At 40.6% G+C, this 23,778-nt stretch overlaps 1 protein-coding gene across 1 annotated transcript in view; it reads right to left on the bottom strand.

Moving 5' to 3' along the window:
• Positions 1-23,778, bottom strand: part of LOC121280817 (probable voltage-dependent N-type calcium channel subunit alpha-1B) — a 226,806-nt gene that overhangs the window by 165,941 nt on the left and 37,087 nt on the right. The window contains exons 4-12 of the mRNA XM_041193080.1: positions 22,491-22,694; positions 19,687-19,799; positions 19,485-19,597; positions 14,242-14,373; positions 12,861-12,933; positions 11,273-11,390; positions 10,829-10,896; positions 5,734-5,840; positions 2,513-2,575 (exon numbers count right to left, since the gene is read on the bottom strand). Coding sequence (XP_041049014.1) covers positions 2,513-2,575; positions 5,734-5,840; positions 10,829-10,896; positions 11,273-11,390; positions 12,861-12,933; positions 14,242-14,373; positions 19,485-19,597; positions 19,687-19,799; positions 22,491-22,602 — 899 coding nt within the window. The 5' untranslated portion in view covers positions 22,603-22,694. The remainder of the gene's footprint in view (positions 1-2,512; positions 2,576-5,733; positions 5,841-10,828; positions 10,897-11,272; positions 11,391-12,860; positions 12,934-14,241; positions 14,374-19,484; positions 19,598-19,686; positions 19,800-22,490; positions 22,695-23,778) is intronic.

Below are 23,778 nucleotides of genomic sequence, written 5' to 3' on the forward strand. Positions count from 1 at the left end.
ACATATGTGCACACAGATATACAAATGCTCCAAATGGTACAAAGAAACACATTTAAAAACAAAAGCTGGATAGGAGCATTCAAATGAGACAATGAAACGACCTCTGGGACATAAAATAACTCCACTGTACAAAGCACACAGATAACTTCAGCTGAAAAGTAACACTTGCACCAGCTGAAACATAATGATCAGGAATGCCTTCCATTTTATCATTTTAAGTAAGTGAACCATTGAACCAATAATTTGGTATTATTGTTGAAGAAGGAATAAAATCTGATTTATACTTAATTTGGCATCCTTTTGCAGTATTTTGCTGTCCTTTGCAACAGAGGAATTATTGAAATGATCGCATCAGAACCTTTTTTTAAAAAGCTCAATAAATAGAAGATTTTGTTTCCTGTTCAGTTAAGTCATAACTGAAAGGCCTCAGTTCCTATATTTTAGTATCTGCGATCTGTTTTCCAAGGTAATTATAATTTCCAAATTATTAAAATCTAGTGCAAGATTTTTGAATCCATTGCATGGCTAGGATTTCTAATATCTTTTTTTATTTCAACAGTAAACTGCTGAGGCATCAAATAGTACAATTCAGCATGCAAGATTCTGATCACCAATATTGATACGCAATAAAATTAAATGGGACTTTTTTTCCAGCTGTGTACTACTAAAACATCAGGGCTTTGAAAGCATGCCATGTAACATGACAATGGCCCAGATTTTGCAGTGGTAATCATGGCAAAATTGTCAGCGTTTGCCGCCATTACTCCACTGAAATTGACAGCCACTTTGGGAGTCGACACATGCACGGAATAATGCAGAAGTTGTTGTTTGAGAACCCATGCTCCTCCAGAGCTTGTGCTGTAGAGGTTTTCACAAACTGCAATCTTCCTTGCAATCATGAATTGATGAGACTTCCACTTTTATCTACACTGTTAGTCTCACACCTTGAAAAAGTTACACTCTGTTAATTGAGGTGTAACTGGGCTTTTAACAGCATACGAACATCATAATTACAGCTAAACACCTTCACTGACTCTGAAGAGCAACTTTTATATTGTGGATTCTCAAATTTATCCACAATGATTAGGAGCTCCATTTTTTTTAAAGAAAGGTCTGCTTATCTTTATTTTAGCTTCTGTCTTAATACAGTCATACATTAATTTCACTATCTGAAAATGTAAATTGAATGTGAAGGACTAACTGATTCAAGCTCCTTGCTGTCTGAGAATGCTTCAATGGGGACAGTTGATTACTTGCTTGCTAACATTACTACTGCTTCATGGAGTTTGACTTGGCGGGAGATTTAAACTGCTGTCGGGAAAGCGGAAATTCCCGCCACAGGGATCGCTAGATCTTTGTGGGCAGCTTACTTCAAGGTCAGTGGTGAGTTCCCTTGCTTTGCTGCTCACTGCAAAATCCGGCCCTATATATACAATTACAGCATTCATTTTGAATTCCTTTGACCGCCATGTTAACAACCCATTTAAAATCAACATGCCCACAAAACATCTGAACAGCAACACTGCACAATATCAACTTCAAGCCCCTACTTTCCTACTGTGCAGCCAAAAAACCCACAGAAATAAAATTAAACGTGGATGAAGGTCCTAAAAAAGCAAAAAAAAAATATTCTAAGATTCATTTGCTTTTTATGATGCACTTTACCCAACACTGTGTTTTGCAGGTGTCTTGGAAAACTGAATGCCTCCATCATAAAATATAAGTGGAAATAACACTTCAAAAGTAAGAATCTGCAGCCGATTAAAGGGCCAAAATAATATTTTGAATCACATTGCTGAAGCTGTATATATGTCACTATCATAGTTTCACAAAAGATATGAAACAAAAATCTATGTTACTGAACACACTAAAATGGACTCAAGGGTTTAACTGCCATCATTTGAGGAAGCTATGTGCCTATATCTATATCCAGGATATAGATCTATCCTGTCTTAGATATCATCTGCTAAAATAGGATTAAGACAATTCTGTAGATTTTTAAACTTAATTCAGAGTTTTTAAATCATGCAAAATTTAAAGGCAAGTTGGCACAGGAAGAAATTACAAAGGACCAGTATTACTTTATGGTACCCTTATCAACTCATTCTGGAAAAAAGAATTTGGGGCCAATTAGTTCTAATTGATTTTGACACATAGCTATTTTATTTGTAAGCATGCAATTTTATTGTGACCTTAATTAGACAATTTGGCAGAATGAAGATTGCTATGACCTATGTTTAGATGATATGTAATTTAAACTTCCTTGTTCAAGTTGATGTGTTCCTGATTCACTGCAGAAAGGTCAAAGGAACATAATAAAGTGCCAAGATATCAAAAAGCACAGAAGCCACCAATGACAGTGAATGGAGAAGACAAAAAGAGTTGTCCAAACAGTAGGAAGAGCACAGCCACTGCATGTTTACAACATCCGCTCTTCACACTCGGTGTTACAATGGTGAATGACACTTTCTGAAGGGGTTACTGTATAATATTGTAACAGAGAGCAACTCACGGTGAATTTACGCTGGAGACTGACGAGCTGCGAGATAGAGCACCTCGATTTTGCTTTACAAAACTGCACATGCAAAAAAGATGAGACAAAAAATACATTGGGAAAAGATCAACAGGCTCCATCATATTCACAGGCAGGTTGCATTTGTCTGTGACTCCACCTCCACAGACTTGATCAGAGCAGTTATTCTGGTGAAAACTGCTACTGAATAACAGTCACTTCAGCTAAACAACAATTAGTCTTAACACTTCAACCTTCGGACTCCATCCTGCTTCCATTTAAAGTACCACTATAGCAGTACCAAACAGAACCTTTAAGAAGGAAATAAATTGAGCGTCACTTTTGTAAAAATCATTCCTGAAATCACAATTTCAAATAGAGCAGAAAGATTAATGGCAAATCAAATCAAAAATCTAACAGCAAGGCCCAGTGGGGTGAGGCAATATCACACATGCCAGAGGGCAAAAAGAGAGTGCATCAACATATTTACAGAATAATTACTTACCACATTTCAGTCACAGGACAGAAGAAAAGGAAGTTGAATTAAGTTGCTTTATTATAAGATACACAGCAAAGGCAACAAGTGGAAACATTCAATAACACACAGCAACAGAATTTATGAAGAAAGAATTGTATTTTCTTGGGGATCAGGATTAAGATTTGAAAAGTTCCTGTTTGCGAGCTCAACATTTGAATAGTTTTAATCCACATAAACAACTTGGGAGATTTATTGGCATTTGTTTTCTAAATTCTGCTATTATTGAGAAAAAGAAAATTGAAATGATATGAACTAATCATTAACTAATCTAGCATTTAATGTTTGATTTTCCCTTGTTTCCCAATTAAATTGGCATTTGCAATTTTTTTCTAGAAACATATTAACCATTTTTAATAACCTGCAGTGATTGAATAGAAATATAGGCCACATAAAGCAGAGTTGGAGACAGAATGCCCCTAATGTCATTGTTAATGTGTTTGTCACAGTGGAGAAAATCTCTCTGCACCAACAAAACTGAGGCTAATGTTAGCCATTGCTCTGCAGGGAATAATGAGGCCATTATTCCCCGCGACGGTGAATTAGATTTTTAAAAATTAGATAGACTAGATCAATGCAACATTGCATTTTGCTAAACCTCCCGACCTTGTCAGAAAGTAGCTAAAAAATACAGTAATCATCTGGTTGGATCATTTGCTAAAAGTGGCTTCTTTGCCCTGCAAACTGCACAGTTTATCTCCACTTCTTGCTTTTGCCGCTGTTTAGCTTCTGATTAACACAAACCAACTTAGGAACACAGGGTATTGGACCAAAATATGGCCGGTTGAGGAAAGAGCAGGGATGGGTCTGGGACTGATTGCAGGTATAGCAACTCACCTCCATAAAACTCAAATTAAAGCAACGAAAAGCTGAACAGAAAGAAAACAGATCCAAAATGAAATGGTTCTTCATTCAAATTAATGCAGAGAAACAAGAGAAACAAGCTGAAAACATGTAAATACTTGTGAAGCATTAATTAATGCTTTTAATTCCAATTGTAATGTTGTCATTATGGACCAAGTAGCACGGCCTGAGAGTAACCAAAGCATTTTTATTATTATTGCAAATTATAAAAGACTTGAAATAATTAGAAAAATCAGACATTAAGCAATGGAATATGACTTTATCTTTAGTCCCCACTTCAGCCCGCCACTCCCAGAATCTCCACTCCCAAAGGTAGCGATTTAGCTGGATAGCCTAGGATGAGGAAAGGCCATATGATCCATCATATCTGCCCCATCCAGACATGGTTTAACCAGGCACACTTTCATTTTGCATTCCTCTAAGCCACATAATCTCCCTGGGAAAATTAAATCAAGACCTGAGAAGCTGAGAACTTAGGAAAAGCTCTGGAAATGTTCTCTTTGACCCCGTAGGACAATCCACCAGGTTCCAAGAGACGACAGTTACTCAAGAATCGCTCTCACCCCAGCCACCCCATGATACAATCTCAATGGCATGAAATATAGTTCTTGTTCAGGAACTTCCTTTGAATTCTTTTGGAGGCGTGCAGGAAATTGAAAACCCTTTGGGTTACCATTGACCAGAAACTGAACTGGACCAGCCATATAAATACTGTGGCTAAAAGAGAGGGTGAGGGGCTGGGAATTCTTCAGTGAGTATTCCACACTTCCTGACTCCCCAAAGCCTGTCCACCATCGACAAAGCACAAGTCAGGAGTGTGATGAAATACTTTCCATTTGCCTGGATGATTGTGGCTCCAACAAAGCTCAAGGACAAAGTAGGCTAGTTAATCAGCACCCATACACCACATTAAACATTCACTCCATTCACCACCAATGCAGCAGTGTGCACCATGTACTAGATGCACTGTAGCAACTCACCAATCCTTCTTTGACAGCACCTTTAAAACCTATGAACTCTACCATCCAGAAAGACGACAGCAGCAGACCCATGGGAACACCACCAGCTGCAAGTTCCCCTCCAAGCAATACACTATCCTGACTTGGAACTGTATTGCCATTCCTTCACTGTCTCTGGTTCAAAATCCTGGAACTCTCTTGTTAATAGCACATTGGGTGTACCTACAACAGATGGACTGCTGCAGTTCAAGAAGCATGCATGTCACCACTTTCTGAAGAACAATGAGCGATGAGGAATAAACATTGACCTTGCCAGCAACACTTACAACCCATGAAAGAAATTTTAAAAAGATACTCACTCCAATGTGGTTCCATAGTCACCAACAGGCTTCTGGTTGCTCTTCCAAATGAACAATTTTCAGACATGAACTTGGGCAGTAAGTCAGAAGGCAAAGAACGTGGGAAGACAAGACTTTTCAGCATGACTTGCCTTCACCCACTCATCCAGCTCTGTTATAAAATAGCAATAAGGTGGAAGTGCCCTGGCAATCTATATTTTCTCTTTTCATCCCAGGAACACCGATGCCTACTTTAGTGGCCCCATCATCAAGTGATGAAACAGCCTTGTGGAAGTTAATCACTGACACTATATAATAGATGCAGATTCCATGGCCCAACAGTCTTGGATGCCAAAGGCAAAATTAAAATATCTGAACTAAAATATGACAAACAAAAGAACGTTCATAAAACAAAATAGACTGAAATAACAATAGTTTTGATGTCATGCAGAGAGCAATTGAAGTGCGACGATATACAGGAATAAACTTGCATGCAGTATATTACTGTATAAATTCTGAACTTACGCTGCTATGGACAGGTTAGTTGCAGATATTGGGCTGACGTCTGCAACCTCCATTGCCTTCTGGATGGTATTCTTTTGGATGTTGGCCTCTTCCATCTCTTCTTCATCCTGAAGAGTGGAATAGCAGGAGATGGTTCTGAGATACATATTATTCCATTTTATGCCTGGATATTTTAGTTCCACTGACACTCAAGTGTTTCTTTAATTCTTTGAGGAATGAAATAAATGCCAAGATTTCAAAACATTTCTAAGGCTGAATATTATTCCACTAGAAAATATTTCTAAGCTAACTATAAGAGATTTTGATGGTAGATAGGAGGAAACTGTTTCCACTGGCAGAATGGTCAGTAACCAAAAGACAGAGGTTTAAGAAATTTGGTAAAAAAAAAGGAAGCAGGTAGATTTGGAGGCATTTTTTTGCTATGCAGAGATTTGTAATGATCTGGAAGGCAATCCCTGAAAATTTGGTGGAGGCAGATTGAATAGAAACCTTCAAAACAGGAATTGGATATATACTTAAAACATTTGCAGGTTACGGAGAAGGAGTAGGGATTGCAGCTAGAAGGATAAATGGCTTCCTTCTGTGCTGTATCATTCTACGATTCTCTGAAAGTAAAATAGCACTGTCAATGTATCATGCTTGGAATGTACCTGTTCCCCTGACTGGCTCCAGTAAAAGGGTCAAAGTTTCTTGTTCTTCACATTACCAAGGTGAAGGCAAGAGCTTGCCTACAGGAGGGAAAGTCATCACCAGAAGCTCTCCCCATTTAACAGCTCAGGACAGTATAGACAAGTGACATCCTGGATAATTTATACATTATTCAAGCTTCCTACTTCTATAACCAAAATGCTACAGTGGCTTCCAAGTAACAGCTCCTGTTATTTAACTAGTGTGCGAAAGATACAATAGATAGAGCGTAGATAGAGAGCTAACTGTTAGACTGGATGTGTAAATGTGAGGAATACACAATAAACTAAGAATTCAGAGCAGTAGGAGAGGCCTGCTCTTCCATTCGATAAAATCATGGCTGATCTGATTTTGGCCTCAACTCCACTTTCCTGCCTGCACATCCCTCCACCTCCCCCCACACCCCAATAACCCTCAACTCCCTTGTCGATCAAAATCTAACTCAGCCTTGAATATATTCAATGACCTAGCCTTCGCTGCTCTCTGTGGAAATGAGTTCCACAGAATAATAACCCTCTCATCTCAGTCTTAAAGCGAGACCCCTGATTTTTAAACTGTGTCCTCTAGTTCTAGATGTTAATGTGGCAAATGCTATGACAATTGTGGGCATGCTCCAGTTTGATTAAGAGCAACTAATACTGGGGAAAAGTTCATATACAAGAACCACTTTCCACCCGTGTGTGGGAAAAACTGCGTGGAAGGGAAAAGTAGTCTGCACTTATGTTATGCGGGATTTTGTGAATTAATAAGAACATAAGAACATAGGAACTAGGAGCAGGAGTAGGCAATTCAGCCCGTCGAGCCTGCCCCACCATTCATTACAATCATGGCTGATCTCGTTTTGGCCTCAACTCCAATTTTCTGCCCTCTCCCCATAATCTTTCAACCCATTACTAATTAAAAATCTGTCTATCTCCTCCTTAAACTTATTCAGTATCCTGGCATCCACTGCACTCTAAGGTAGTGAATTCCACAGATTCATGATCCTCTGAGAAAAGTAATTCCTCCTCATCTCTGATTCAATTCTACCACCCCTTAGCCTAAAACTATGGTCTCTCATTCTAGAATGCCCCAGATGGGGAAACATCCGCTCCACGTCTACTTTGTCCATCCCCTTTAGCATCTTGTATACCTCAATTAGATCTCCTCTCATCCTTCTAAACTCTAGCGAGTATAGGCCTAAACTGCTCAATCTCTCCTCATAAGACAAGCCCCGCATCTCTGCAATCAATCTAGTGAACCTCCTCTGAACCGCCTCCAGTGCAACTACATCCTTCCTCAAGTAAGGGGACCAAAACTGTGCACAGTACTCCAGTGCGGTCTCACCAATGCCTTGTACAGTTGCAATAACACTTCCCTATTTTTATACTCCATTCCTTTTGCAATAAATGCCAAAATTCCATTTGCCTTCCTTATTACCTGCTGTACCTGCATACTAGCTTTCAGTGATTCATGCATGAGGACACCCAGATCTCTCTGCACTGAAGCATTCTGAAGTTTCTCTCCATTTAAATAATAAGTCGCCTTTTTATTCTTCTGACCAAAAGTGGATAACCTCACACTTACCCACTTTAAACTCCATCTGCCAAATTTTGGCCCATTCACCGAACCTGTCCATATCCATTTGTAAATTTCCTAATTTCTTCCTTACAACTAACTTTCCCACCTATTTTGGTGTCATCTGCAAATTTAGCTACAGTACCTTCTACCCCTGAATCCAAGTCATTAATATAGATTGTAAATAGTTGAGGCCCAAGGACCGAAACCTGAGGCACCCCACTAGTTACAGCTTGCCATCCAGAAAAAGACCCATGTATCCTGACTCTCTGCTTTCTGTTGGTTAGCCAATCCTCTATCCAAGTTAATATATTACCCCTAACTCCATGTGATCTTATCTTGTGTATTAATCTTTTGTGTGGCACCTTATCAAAGGCCTTCTGGAAGTCCAGATATACTACATCTACAGGATCCCCATAATCCACTTTGCTTGTCACATCTTCAAAGAACTCTAGCAAATTAGTCAAACACGATTTACTCTTCATAAAGCCATGCTGACTCTGATGGATTGCATTTTGACTTCCCAAATGTCCCATTATTACTTCTTTAATAATAGATTTCAACAATTTCCCAATGACAGACGTCAAACTAACTGTTTCCTACCTTCTGCCTCCCAGCCCCCCCCCCCTTTTTGAATAAGAGCGTTATATTAGCATTTTTCCAATCCACTGGAACCTTTCCAGAATCCAGCAAATTTTGGAATATTATAGTCAGATAGAATTAATATATGTTGAAGACAGACTGGCTCCAGCTTCTTCCTTTACCAGATGCCTGCTCAGCAAAATAACACCGGACTCCCCCACAAAAAGAAACGTTCTCTGCATCCACACTGTCAAGTACCCTCAGGATCGTATATGTTTCAATAAGATCATCTCTCATTTTTCTAAACTCCAAACCTGCTCAAGATTTCTTCATAAGGTAAGCACCTTATCCCAGGAATCAATTGAGTGAACCTTATTTAAACAGCTTCTAATGCAATTAAGAGCCCAAACCTGCACACAATACACTAGATGTGGTCTTACAAGGCCCTGTATAGCTGTAGCAACATCTCCCTACTTTTATACTTAATTCTCTTTGCAATAAACACCAACATTCCATTTGCCTTCATAATCACTTGCTGTACCTGCACACTAACTTTCTGTGATTCATGCACCAGGACACCCAGATCCCTCTGTACCATAGAGTTCTGCAGTCTCTTTCCATTTAAACAATACACTACTTTTCTATTCTTCCTACCAAAGTGGACAAGTTCACATTATTCCACATTAGATTTCATCTGCCAATTTTTTCCCACTCACTTAACCTATCTAAATACCTTTGTAGACTCTTTATATCCTCTTGACAGCTGACTTTCTCATCTATCTTTGTGTCTTCAGTAAATTTAGCTACCATACATTCGGTCCCTTCATTTATAAATATAGATTATAAATAGTTGAGACCCCAACACTGATCCCTGTGGCATTCCACTTGTTACAACTTGCCAACCTGAAAATGACCCATTCATCACTATTCTCTGCTTCCTATTAGTTAACCAATCTTCTATCCATGTTACTGCCTACACCTCTTACTTTGTGAAGTAACCTTTGATGTGATACCTTACTGAATGTCTTCTGGAAATTATTTATAGGATATATAATGTTAGTAGCCTAAACAATGTAAAACCTTTGTTGAACAACACTATTATTAATGGTTAGTAACCAATGTGATGAAACACTTCTTTACCATAATGCTAAAAGAAATCTGCATAGGACAACCTACCATACAATATATTACCCGATTACTGCAATCTACCACATGGCTCAATCAGTATTGATCTTCTTAGGAACTGATATTTGTTCTGGAAAGGGGTTCATTTCACTATATTCCATATAAGAAAAAAGGCAGATACACTGCAAACAGGCTTCTGGAATCTTCCAAATATTTATGGGTGACACTCAAAGTTGGTCCAAGACTTGGCTTTTGGATCAAATTCATTGAAGCTGCTCACAAGCACCACAGAAATGCTATGTTACAGGTAAATGTTACTGTTGATGCACGTTTTGAAATGTCTTTACTTTCCCTGAACTTAAATTCATTTAAATTAACTTTAGAAAAATTTACTGCTATTGGCTCTACTTGCACGATTCCTGTTAAAAATACTTTCCCTTTCTACCTCCTGAACTTTCTTTTGTTTCTCTTTGGGTCTCCCAGATGAAGAAGGACAATTGCTGACCTGCTGTAATTTTTTGAACAAATAGCACAGATAGTTGCTGTAAGAAAGTGTTCAGTGGGAAAATTGTGCTTGATATAGATGAACAATGTGATCTTCTCAGCTCTGGACAAGTGGTGCATTTAAACCTTTTGCTGGATCGTATGTAGTAGACTCTCCAATTTCTCCCACAGTCTATCTGAAAGTTTCTGGCATCTGTCTACTGACAACAGATTCTCTATGACAAAAATACCATAGAAGTGAAACATTTTGATTTCCATTGCATAATCTATTTTTATCTCTATAGTGACTGCATACACTAGTTTGACCCACTTTGGTCCGAAATGAAAACATCTTGCATTTAATGACTATAGTTGTGCAATTCAATTGTGTCAAACGAGCTCCTGAGTTGAATATAATAGAAATAAACTCATTACCTGTGATGTGCAATTAATTATGTTGTTTCTATAATGTTTGGTTTGTCAAATTAATGTCTTGAGGATAGCAAGCATCTTTCACATTTAAACTTCTGTTCCATTCCTCAACATAACAAGATGCTGCTTTGTGTTCCAATAGAAGCAAACCACGTGAAAGAGCCATGAGGAATAATTTGTTTTCCACCTTAAAGTATTTGCAAGGAAGGGAATGATTTGAAGTGCAAACCTTTGTCAGCTCTTGTGCGTTTGCCAGGTTGTCAACTGCGATGGCCAAGAAGACATTGAGCAGTGTGTCTGTTCATGATAAAGCTAAGGAAATGCATTTGTTTTAATGTCAAAGGTAGAAGAGTATTGAAAGCCTTCAATATTTTGCTCTCCCATCCAGTCCATTCATTAACCCCAGTAGCTTGGTAGGAGGAGCGGGGTGAGTAGCGGGACAAATATTTCTACAATTTGTGGTGCTGAAGTTGTTTCACAGCTTAGCTGACAAAAGGAACATTTTTTTACTCCAAGACATCAATAGAATATGTTTTTTCTCCAGATTTGTGCCATTCCATTGAATTGAAGATTAGCAACACTCCACAGTAACTGGTGGAAACCAAATACCTAAAGATTAAGTTGTGACACAGCAAATTTCAACAACAGTTGTTGATCAAGTTTCAAAGGATACAATTGCCAAACAGTGTCAAGATAATAAAATAAACAGATGAAAACATTCCTTTTTTAACTCCTCCTTGTGATTCAATTCCAAAATACATAACTGCATTCCAGTCTTCTCCTGTCAAGATCTGTGAAATAACAATGGAAAAATAGATTCAATTGCTTCATTACCACTTATTATCTACATTACGGACTGAAAAGCTTCAATGATTCTGAGGATTTTCAATTGTCTATGAAATTAAAATGTTTAAATCAAGATTAAGTCAGAAAGGTTCCCTATACCTTTTGACCATCAAAGTCTTCATGACAAAAATGTGCTTTTCATACATTGAACTTTTAACATGTATTTTGAATTGCTAGGAACAGCATGTAAGGATTCACACCCAAGGGGAAGGGTTTTCCAGTCGGCGAGTGGGGGCGGGGCCTGCTCGCTGGTGTGTAAAATGACGCGCGGTGATGTTGGGCAGGCGACCCAAAGTCACCGCGTGTCATTTAGATTTTCAGCTCGGCAGGTGCACAGCCGACGCCAGAGGTCTATTAAGGCCATTAACAAAGTAATTAAAGTTGTTAAGAATGCTGTCTGTCCAACCTTAAGATTGGCGGGCAAGTGAAGAGCCCAGGCGGCCTTCGCATTTTTCATGAAATGTCATCCACGGGCAGGATGAGGGGTTTATTAATTGAATAAAAATTTTTGAAAAAATTAATGGACATGTCCCAGCTCATGTGACAGTTTCACATGAGGGGACATGTCCTTAAATTTTTTTCCCTTTATTATTAAATTTTTCAGAACTTAAAGTTCTTAAAGGAGGTGCCTCAGGGAGATGCACGAAAGAGCACAGGCGCTGACTCAGGGAATCCCACCACCCCCCCCCCCCCCACCCCCCCCCCACCCCCCCCCACCTCGCCCGCACAGGAAGCGCTCAGCGTTTCCAGGTGTGCGTCACGCTGGGTGGGCCTTAATTGGCCCGTCCATGTAAAATAGCGTCACGCACCCAATCTGGGGTGCTGATCAGGTTTGCGCTTGCTCCCGCCCGGCCCCGCACAACCCCCCCCGACGGGGATAAAATTCAGCCCAAGGACTCACAATGTATCTCTGGGTGAGACCATGAGCCTCATTCTGCTTTTCACAGGAAAAAGAACAATGTAGCAACATGTGACAAATTCCAGTAACCTGTGTATACAGGTTCACTATTGTGGTCCTTGGGTCTTGTGATTATTCGCCAAAATAATGGGGGCAAAATAGATGTACTTGGGTTCTTGTGGATGCCAAATCCATTTACAGGAGTTACCGGTGACATCGAACTCAAAAAAATATCAAGTGTTAAAAAAGGCCGGAATTTTATACCCTCCCCACCACAATGGTCTAGGCAATTGCATACATTTACTTTCATATCAGAGGGGATTGGTGAATGTGCAAGAGAAATTAGTCAAGCCATGGGTGGTCTGTAGCCATTGCAAGCAGTGTTGTCTACTGTTAGTGTGTATTGCAGGCTTATTGTATGTAATTGCCAATGCAAGAAATAGAGCAGAATAAAAGAGCAGAAATGACTTTAAAATAACTTAATTCACTCAAATTAAAAATAAAGCTTTTTTTTTACCTGGAACACAGTAAGAATTGCAGCAGGAAAGGTATCAAAATTTGTCGGAGGGGTTCCATCTTCAAAATTAAACCTAGAGATGAACAACAACACAGGTGAATCTGGTTCCATTGTTTAACACTTGTCGAGGTTTTTTTTTCCCTGCTGCGGATTGTGATACCAGTTCCAATAGCAGTATAGCAACAGAAAATGTAATGGTGCTGAATAACAATGGTTTATAGCATGATTTACAGACAAAACTTCTAAAGGTGCATCTGAATGTTCTTGATAGTGGATGTGGCTGTGATGAGCAGGCCATGCAATGGATTGAGGTTCATTCTGCGCTGTTAAACCATTTGCTGTGGATTTTCAGAACATGCATGTGAGCCCACAAGAGGTGTAAGCTGTATTTGAGTTGATAAAAGAAAGCCACTGTTTTACGTTACTATTCCATTCTCAAAGTACTGAAATAGTGTTATAATTAATATTGTGAATATATGACGTGTCCAAGATGTGGGCATATCGCAGGATTTCTAACCCTTTCAACTCAAGCATATCTCTTATCTTCATTTACTCTGATTTCTATGAACATTTCTTTTCTATTCCTTCTAAAGTTGTAATATACCAACTCACTTGCTCTTTCTCCTCATCCATATGGGTTACTGTCCTGAGATTAAGACCTATTGCACCTTATCCCATACCATATTGACATTTTGGAGGGTATTTTAAGCCTTTCCCTGCAAATCAGACATGAGTGTGAAGCAGTTAAAATGGAGCATCTACTATATTAATCTCTGGCCTTGGTGGAGGAGCAGGAGTGACATCTCTGGCTCAGCCAAACCTGCTAGCAACAGAAGCCAGAGTCAGAAGTTTGAAATAAAAGAATTGTTCTGCTCCCTATGGGCCAGGAGGAGCAGTAGTGCTGCAATGGGCCCCAGAAGGAAATCCTACGTCTCCCTCTGCCTCCTGCTTCCACCCTCCAGCTTTTGATCTGGAGTCATCACAACCATTTACCTTGTGCTGATGACTTTTCCCATGGATTCCCGGTGGTGGCCCCTAAGCTGCACAATTTTCACTTGACAGGCAGCTACTTCTGGATAACCTCACAGCCCTTTCAGCTGTTCACTAGACCACACTTCCACCAGTAGATAATCAAGCCTATCCTCTCTTCGGAGCTCAAAACTATGGAACACCAATAGCCCTGGTCAATCTTCCCAACCTCTGTCAATGTACAGGCTTTGAAAATCTCTCCTCTCCGCACTATTTTTTGATTGATTTCATATGCCCTCCTCTTTTCAATCTTGCTTGGATCTTGCAGTTCAGGTTTTCATCTTTCATTGAAGTTTCCATGTAATAAAAAAAACCTGGTTTGAAATTCATATCATTCTAGAGTGTGACTTACTGTCCCCCAAAGAGCTGCATTCCAAGTAAGGCGAAGACTACAATGAACAGGAAGAGCAGGAAGAGCAGACTGATGATAGATTTCATGGAGTTCAGTAGAGATACCACCAGGTTACGCAATGAGTTCCAGTACCTTTAAAAACACAGATCAATCATCTTAGCCAAACACCAACAACAGCAGTGCTCCTTTGACATGACATCTGTTAGGGAATTTTTAAAATAAAGTTAGTTCGCATTTTTCTGTGACTTCAATCTTAAAAATCACATGCTTCAAGGAACATTGAACTGGTTTTAATAAAGTTTGAATTAGTTACTGGATAAATATTGAAGGTCCTTCAAGAAGTGGGGGGGGAAGGCGGTCCTGGACTTAATTTTAGGGAATGATGCCAGGCAAGTGGGAGAGGTATCAGTGGAGGAGCATTTTGCAGACAGTGATCATAACTCCATTAGATTCAAGGTTGTTATGGAAAAGGACAAGGACGGGCCAGAAATCAGAGTTCTAAATTGGGGGAAGGCCGATTTTAATAAGATCAGGTCAGAGTGGACTGGGAGCAGCTACTTTTAAGTAAATCTGCATCAGAGCAGTGGGACTCATTCAAGAAGGAAATAGGGAGAGGACAGGGCCAACATATTCCAGTAAAGGTAAAGGGTGGGACCAGCAAATCCAGGGAACCCTGGATGTTGAGGGATATACAGGATTGGATAAAGAGAAAAAGGGAGCCTTATGGCAGATACCAAGGGCTCAAAATAGCGGAAACCCTAGAGGAGTATAGAACGTGTAGGGGGGAACTGAAAAAGGAAATTAGGAGAACAAAAAGGGAGCATGAGAAACCATTGGCAGGTAAAATAAAAGAAAATCCAAAGTTATTTTACAAATATATTAGGAGTAGAGAATAACTAGGGAAAGAGTAGGACCCATTAAGGATCATAGTGGCAATGTGTGTGTGCAGCCGGAAGACGTAGATAGGGTTCTAAGTGAATACTTTGTGTCGGTGTTCACAAGTGAGAGGAACGATGTGGGTATGGAAATCAGGCAGAAGGACTGTGATATAATTAAAGAAATTAGCATAGAGAGGGAGGAGGTTCTAAGTGGCCTGGCAGGCTTAAAAGTAGATAAATCTCCAGGCCCGGATGAAATGTACCCCAGGCTGTTGAGTGAGGCAAGGGAGGAGATAGCAGGGGTGCTGCAATAATTTTCAATAACTCTCTGGCCACAGGAGAGGTGCCAGAGGACTGGAGGACAGTCAATGTGGTACCATTATTCAAGAAGGGAGGAAGAGATAAATCAGGGAACTACAGGCCAGTCAGTCTAACCTCAATGGTGAGGATACTATTGGAAGCAATTCTGAGGGACAGAATGAATATACACTTGGAGAGACAGGGAGTAATCAAGGACAGTCAGCATGGTTTTGTTAAGGGGAGGTCATGTCGGACCAATTTGATTGAATTTTTCAAAGAGGTGACCAGGTGTGTAGATGAGGACAATGCATTTGATGTAGTCTACTTGAACTTCAGCAAAGCTTTTGATAAGGTCCCACATGGGAGATTGATAACAAAGGTAAGAGCCCATGGGATCCAAAACAATTTGGCAAATTGGATCCAGAATTGGCTGAGTGGCAGGAAGCAGAGGGTGATGGTCGAGGGGTGTTTTTGTGACTGGATGCCTGTGTCCAGTGGGGTTCTACAGGGATCGGTGTTGGGCCCCTTGCTGTTTGTGGTATATATAAATGATTTCGACTTGAATGTAGGAAGGTTGATCAGTAAGTTCGCGGATGACACAAAAATTGGTGGGGTGGTAAATAGTAAGGGGGATAGCCTTAGATTACAGGAAGATATAGACAGGCTGGTCAGATGGGCTGATCTGTGGCAAATGGAATTTAATCTGGATAAATGTGAGGTGATGCACTTGGGCAGGACAAACAAAGCATGGGAATACATGATAATTGGTAGGACCCTGGGAAGTACTGAGGATCAATCTTGGTGTGCATGTCCACCAGTCCCTTGGGGTAGCAGGACAGATAGATAAGGTGGTTAAGAAGGCATACGGGATACTTGCCTTTATTAGCCGAGGCACAGAATATAAGAGCAGGGAGGTTATGCTGGAACTGTATAAAATGCTGGTTAGGCCACAGCTAGAGTATTGCATGCAGTTCTGGAATCCACATTATAGGAAGGATGTGATTGCACTAGAGAGAGTGCAGAGGAGATTTACTAGGATGTTGCCTGGGCTGGAGAGTTTTAGTTATGACGAGGGATTGGATAGACTGGGGTTATTTTCCCTGGAGCAGAGGAGATTGAGGGGGACATGTTTGAGGTGTATGAAATTATAAGGGGCATAGATAGGGTAGACAGGAAGGAACTTTTCCCCTTAGTGGATGGATCAATAACCAGGGAGCATAGATTTAAGGTAAGGGGCAGGAGGGTTAGAGGGGATGTGAGGAAGAATTTTTTCACCCAGAGGGTGGTGGGAATCTGGAACCCACTGCTTGAAAGGGTGGGAGAGGCAGAAACCCTCATAACATTTAAGAAGTATTTGGATGTGCACTTGTGATGCCATGGCGTACAAGGCTATGGGCCTAGTGCTGGAAAATGGGATTAGCATAGTTAGGTACTTGTTTGACCAGCGCAGGCTTGATGTGCAGAAGGGCCTTTTTCTGTGCTGTAGACCTCTATGGGCAGAATTTTCTGCCTGTCGGGCGGGCGGGGACAATCCCCATCGGAGAAGCAGGCCCTGCCGCCATTTTACATTGGCCAGCCCAGCATGACGTCTGGCGGGAAGCACTATGCGCTTCCTTTGTGGGGGGGGGGGGGGATTCCCCAAAAGTGAGAATGCACTCTATCATGCATGCACACGAAAGAGCACACATCTCCCTGAAGCAAAGTGCTGCCTCAGGGAGATCGCTCACACTTTTAAAAATATGAAAAATAGAAAAAAAAATCCCTAACATGTTCCCGTCATGTGACAATGTCACATGAGATGGGACATGTTCATAATTTACAAAATAAGTTTACTGAACTTTTTAAAACCCAACATGAAACCTCATCCTGCTGGTGGATGAGGTTTCATGTTTTTTCAGAAGACTGCTGGGGCTCCTGGCCTGCCTGCCAGCCTTAAGGTTGGACGGGCAGCTCCTTTAATTGCATGATTGATCCACCCGAAGCCATCCCGCGTCATTTTACACGTCGGCAAGTGGGCCCCGCCCCCTGCCCGCCAAAGGCAAAATTCTGCCCTATGACTCATGTTAAGCTTATGGTCAACATTTATTGACGTGTATGATGTTTGTTGAACTGGTTGAGAGAATATGTAATTTATATGTAAACATTTAGTGAAATAGGATAATTATAATTAATAGGCATGTGAAAATCGAGAAACTTCTATTTGTGGAGGCTTCAGACTAGCAAGGCTGATTTTTCTTCATGTTGAAATTCACATTAAAAAACTGTTTAAAATCTAAAACCTTAAGCAAAATTGCTTCATAATTGGGAAGATTTGGGAACTGAAATGAATGCTGAAAGATAATGAAGCACTGGAATTTAAAAGATTTAAAAGATTATAATGAAGCACTGGAGGCTTAAGTTCTACTTGTAACTAAGTAACAGAATAGCTCATATGTCAGATACCTATAGAAGTACAATGGGCCACATGGTTTCCTCCAAAGCTGTAATATTCTGTGATTCTAGGAGTTTATTAGGAGGGTGTCATGTTACTTGGTTTGAAAAATAGCCGACTGAAAACATTACATTGGCCAGAATTTTTCTGTTGGTGAGTTAGGGGCGGGGCCCACTCGCCGAGGTGAAAATTACGCAGGATGACATTGGGAGGAACCCCCGATGTCATCCCGCCCCATTTAAATATTCAGGAAGGCGGGCGGACAGCGAAATCAGCTGTCCGCCCACTGGCCTGTCTATGGCCAATTGAGGCTACTGACAGGATAATTAAGCCACTTATAGGATCTGCCCATCCAACCTTAAGGCTGGCAGGCAGGCCAGGAGCCCCAGCGGGCTTCTGAAAAAACATGAAACCTCATCCACTGGCAGGATGAGCCTTCATGTATGTTTTTAAAAGCTTTAATAAACTTTATGTAATATTTATGAACATGTCCCATCTCGTGTGATATTGTCACATGAGGGGTACATGTTAATAATTTTACCCACCAAAATGCTTCTGAATCCCACAGGACAGTGAGCATGTGGACCTTGCTCTCAAAAATGATAGTTGATTCAAGGTCAATTAATACCTTTAAGAGGGAACGGGACCAAAATATGTTGAGAAACCTAGCTGAGGGGTAGAGACAGATTTATAATACTGCTTGATTTTTGTTCTCCATAGGAAATTAGAGATGGAAGTGTTTCTTAAAATAGGTGATGTTGTTAGCAATGATGGCTGAGGAAATGTATAATGGAATAATTACACTTTCACTTAGGATCTAGCCTACTTGATGAGCCAAACGGCTTTTTCTCATTCTGGATTTCATGCTTTTATTTCAGCTTCAGGTAAGGACACAATTCTTAATAAGTAAATACTTAGTAAATAAAAGTTCTTATGGTACTTCACTGAAATGCGATTTCTAAATAAGTAAGTATTAGAAAGGAGCAATTCTTATGGTACTTCCCTGTTCACATCGTTAGAAAGGCTATAGGCGGGATTTTCCAGCCCTGCCCACTGCTAGGATCATCCACTGCTGCCGCAAACCAATGGGCCTTTGGCTAGGCTGCCGAATCTCCTGCAGTGGATCCCGCCACAATGGGGCTGGAAAATCCCAGCCTGTGATGTGAATTGCAAGCTTAGACATAAGTACTTCATATAATTGGCCATTTCAAGCAATGTGACAATGAGACCATTGCCCTATGTCAACAAAATAGGAAGCAATAAATGGTAAACAAAGAACCACTGGATTGTGTGGTCATGACAACAAGATGTCTTACCATCTTCTCACTTGCAGTTGTCCAGTGGAACAATTGCCAATCGATTCAATGAATGCAAAACCAATGGAACCTTTGAAGGGGAAACAACTGAACTTTCTAAACATATACGATAAAATGGCAGGCTAAAGAACTGGAACTGAGGCAGAACGGAACTAATTTGCCATTAAGTGTCCCTTATCGTCAGGGTTTACAGAGCTGCAGTTTTAACCCCAAAAAATAAACTATTGGAGTGCAAATAATGTTTTTCTTTTATTGCCAACATAAAGTTTTGCAAGAAACTGAAAAGGGAAGTTCACAACAAATTAATATTCTCCTTACTTGGTTACTTTGAAGATTCTGAGTAAGCGAAGTGCTCTGAGAACACTTATACCAAACGAGGTACCTGGTTTGACAGCAGCCCAAATTACCTCAAAAATACTGCCAACAATCACCTGCAAAAATAGTATATACACACGGTTGGTTACTGAGCTCTGTACAATAATATTTCCATTGTCTGCATGCAATGACACATCGATCTTACCCCAAAATCAAAACAGTTGAATGAGGAATGGAAGTATGTTCTAGGTCCCAAACCATACATTTTCAGGGACATCTCACTCAGAAAAAGTCCAAGGAAAACAAACTCAGCAAAATCTGAAACAAGAATCATTTGTTAAAATTGTACAGAGCACATAATAGACCTGTTACATAACTTACATGTTAACAGCTCATCAGAGAAACAGGTTGCAACTGTTTGCTTGTGTACAAGATCTATGAAGTTTATGAACATAGGATTCCAAATATTCAGAATAAAAAAATTCACAGCACAGACGTTGGCCATTCAACCCATTATATCAGTGTCAATTTTTTCCTAAAGCAATCCAAGCTAATCCTACTTCACTATCCTTTCCCCACGGCTTGTATCGACCTCTGCTTCAACTGTCCATCTGTTCTACCCTCAACAAATGCAAATAGTCTCCACTTCAACTGCTCCATGCTCTAACAACCACATGCATAAATAAATTTGTCCACATTTCTCTCATTATCTTTTAGAATTATGCATTTATAAATTGGGAGTAAAGAAAATCAGGAGGAATATAGGAATTATTGTGGGAGATCAGATGGGCCAAAATTGAATCTGAAGAAAAGCCTAGCAAAAAATATAAAAGGCAAGTGTAAGAGTTGTTATGAAGATGTATGGAGCATAACAATAGCTAAAGCGAGGAAAACACGCAGGAATAAAAGAGGGAAGAGCAGATTGTAGCAGATCAAAGGACACTGGAGATAATAAATAAATATTTGTACATATTGATTGCTGGTAATAGCTGTAGAAAAGGATTTTGTTCTGAAAAACACAAGATGAGAAATTAAGTAGGCCCAAAGGCTATTGAAAGAAGTCAGCAGGGAGATAACAAAGACTTTGGGCATAAGTTGCCATTCTCTTCAAATTGACTGGATTGGAGAGTAGCCAAGAAGGTAGATGAATATAAACAGAATAATCAGACAACAATTAATCTAACTTCAGTTGTCAGAAAACTAAAATACAACATTTTAAAATGTAAAGGTTATGAAGGAGAACCAGCATGACTTTGATAAACACATCCTTTTTGAAGACGTGACCAAATGGGTAGGCAAAGGTAATGAAGTGGTTGTTATATTGAGATGTATTCCCAAGATACCAACTGCTCTGATACCTTGCTCGTGTACCACTTTACACATGCAAGCCTAGGGGCAGGCTGACAGGCTGGGGCTGGGGGGGGGGTATCGTAAAATCAGGTTTGACGGCAGGGTGTTTTGTTCCCATTGCCTACCTGCCTCCCTGGTATTTTAACAGCAGCAGCATAGATGGCAGGTTGCCCGTCCATCCTTGGGTCCATCAAGAGTCTTAATCAGCCAATTAATGGCCACTTAGAGTCACTTCTTGCCATCGCTGGGGAGGTTGATATGGGGGGGGTAACGGGATGCCATGCCACATCATGAAAGGGCCGCCACTGCTTGAGGAGGCCCCGACCTTTCTATCACCTTACTGACCGCTTGCTGACCCCAGTGAGCCTGCTCCACTTACCTTTACTTCAGGCTTGCAGCACTGCTACTGGTCTTGGGTTTACCATTGTCCCAGAAATGACCACTGCACCTGTTGGCGCTGCTGGGACTGAGGAACTTCCCTTTGATTGGCCGGCAGCTCTTGGAGGCATGACATCCAACAGCGGTGGCGGGGGGATGGTGTGGGGTGCAGCAGAAGCCACCACCTCAGGCAACTAATTGCTTGAGGACTATAAAATCCAATCCTGGCTTCTAGGACTGGCAGAGGTGGGCTCACCCTTGACTTTTCAGCTGATGGTCGGTGCCGTTGCCTTCGCATTAAATCCCAGCCATCGAGTCTCATCCCATCCTTACCTGTATCCATACACATGAACTTGCCTGCAGCAGTCAATGGATCACAATTAAGAGCCGGAGCCCCTGGTCAGCACAGCTCAATCCTGCCTTGTGCAGTGATTGTACTAACTGAAAAATCTGCACAGCCTATCACAGATTTCTTTACATCTGCACTAGGACTTCTGTTCCTTACAGAAGAACTGGGGCCTGATCAATCCCAGTACTCTCCAGTGAAGCAAATTACTGTGTATGGTTGCAAAACTGTGTCTTACATCAGCAGGATTAAATTTTGTAAACTAGTTTTGTAAATTGATGGGTAACACATTCCATTTCGGATTAATTTGAGAAATCAGACTGAGTCAGCAAAGACAACAAGGAAGTAGGAGAGAAAAAGGAATGTGGCTTCTCCAATAGGAAGATGCATTATTTGGAGAATTTTCTATTTATGAATTGACAGGTGAATACTTGACATAGAATTTTATTTGTATGTCATTCTAATTGTAGAAAAGTAGCCACCCAGTGAAAATGGAGTTCCCCTTTAAGTGCAAAGACAATGCCAACATTAGGCATACTGAGATCTCAGTTTTGGCTCGGACCGATGAAAATATTTTTCAGGGTGTCATAAAATCAGGTTTGACGGCAGGGTGTGCTGTTCCCATTGCCTACCTGCCTCCCTGGTATTTTAACAGCAGCAGCATAGGTGGCAGACTGTCCATCCATCCTTGGGTCCATTGAGAATCTTAATCAGCCAATTAATGGCCACTTAGAGCCACTTCTTGCCATCGCTGGGGGGGGGGGGGCGGCAGACGCCATGCCACATCATGAAAGGGCCATCACTGCTTGAGGAGGCCCCGACCTTTCGATCACCTTACTGACCGCTTGCTGACCCCATATAAATATTTTTGAACTAAATAGTAGCAAGATGAAAATATACTTGACAATGGGCTTAATATGGTCCTGCATACTTACACAAAGCCTCGGTGAGCCATATTGGCTGGTCATAGTGGACAATTGCAACACAGAGAGTATTAAGTGCCACCACGCAGAGAACAATCCAATAGAAACTCTGCGACTTCACCATGCGTCTAATGAAGAAGCGAAATCTCTTCTCTTTCCTCCGAAAATATGAGGAACTTTCGTTTTTAGCACTTTTCAGGCTGGGTCGAGTAAATCCTGGGAAAAGAGATATGAATTGAAACAAGTGTATTAATTCAGTATAATTGTAAACGTTTCAAATCAAAGGAGTTGATATTTTATAGACAAATTTATCCTATGTCACTTCAAGCCCATAGGTTTAACTTTATGTTGAAGTTGAGTATGTTATTCAGATTAACTGGAATACTATGCAGCAGGTGTATTGTAGCCAAGGTCTCCTTTTTGGGAAACGCCGTTTAAGTTCATTTGTGACTGCTTATTTAGTTTGCATCTCTTACTATTTAAATGAGCATAATTATTAATTCACTCTTTTTCTAACAAACTACTGTCAGTTAATTATTCATAACAGCACCAATTTGCACAAATGTCTCTTTAATTATCTGGTTGGCAATGGAATTGAAGGTCGCAGGAATAAGTCTAGAAAAACAATCAGGTACTCTGCAGTGATCCTTGCATTGCTGGCATGGGGATGGATGTTGACTGTGGACAGCAGCTGGTCAGGGCTGAACAATTGTGGAGATGTGATGCTAAAATATTTTAGTGTTCTGCTTGATTTGGAAACCCCAGGTTGAACAAACCCAGCCCAAGGATTGTGAGAATGGAAGTCTCCCGATAGCTCCCAGGGTTCCAAACAAAATCAGCTTTGGGGAATTGCTGGTCAGTTCCGAGTGAGCACAAATAAACAACATAATGCAGCTCATAACTTGGGATCAATCAATACTAAGTTCCCAGCTTCATCAAGATTCCGTAAACATAACTGTGTTGGTGAATTGGTCTCACATTGATGTAGCACCTTGTGCACTTCTGATGTTTGAAGCTCTCAGCCATAGGAACAGGAATAGGCCATTCAGCCCTTTCAGCCTGTTCCACGATTCAATTAAATCATGGCCAATCTGCAATCTAACCCCATCTACTCTCTTTGATTCCATAGCCCTCAATATCCCTCCTAACAAAAATATATCAATCTCCCTTTTGAAATTTGTGACCTCACCTCAAAAAACCTTTTGGAGACATTGTTTAATTTTAGGCACGTTGTTGAATTAGTGAAATAATATTCCAATGGATTACACTTGAGGGACTGAATGGCCTGTCCCTATGTTTA

This window comes from Carcharodon carcharias, chromosome 8 (assembly GCF_017639515.1).
Source record: "Carcharodon carcharias isolate sCarCar2 chromosome 8, sCarCar2.pri, whole genome shotgun sequence".
Classification (NCBI taxonomy): Eukaryota; Metazoa; Chordata; class Chondrichthyes; order Lamniformes; family Lamnidae; genus Carcharodon; species Carcharodon carcharias.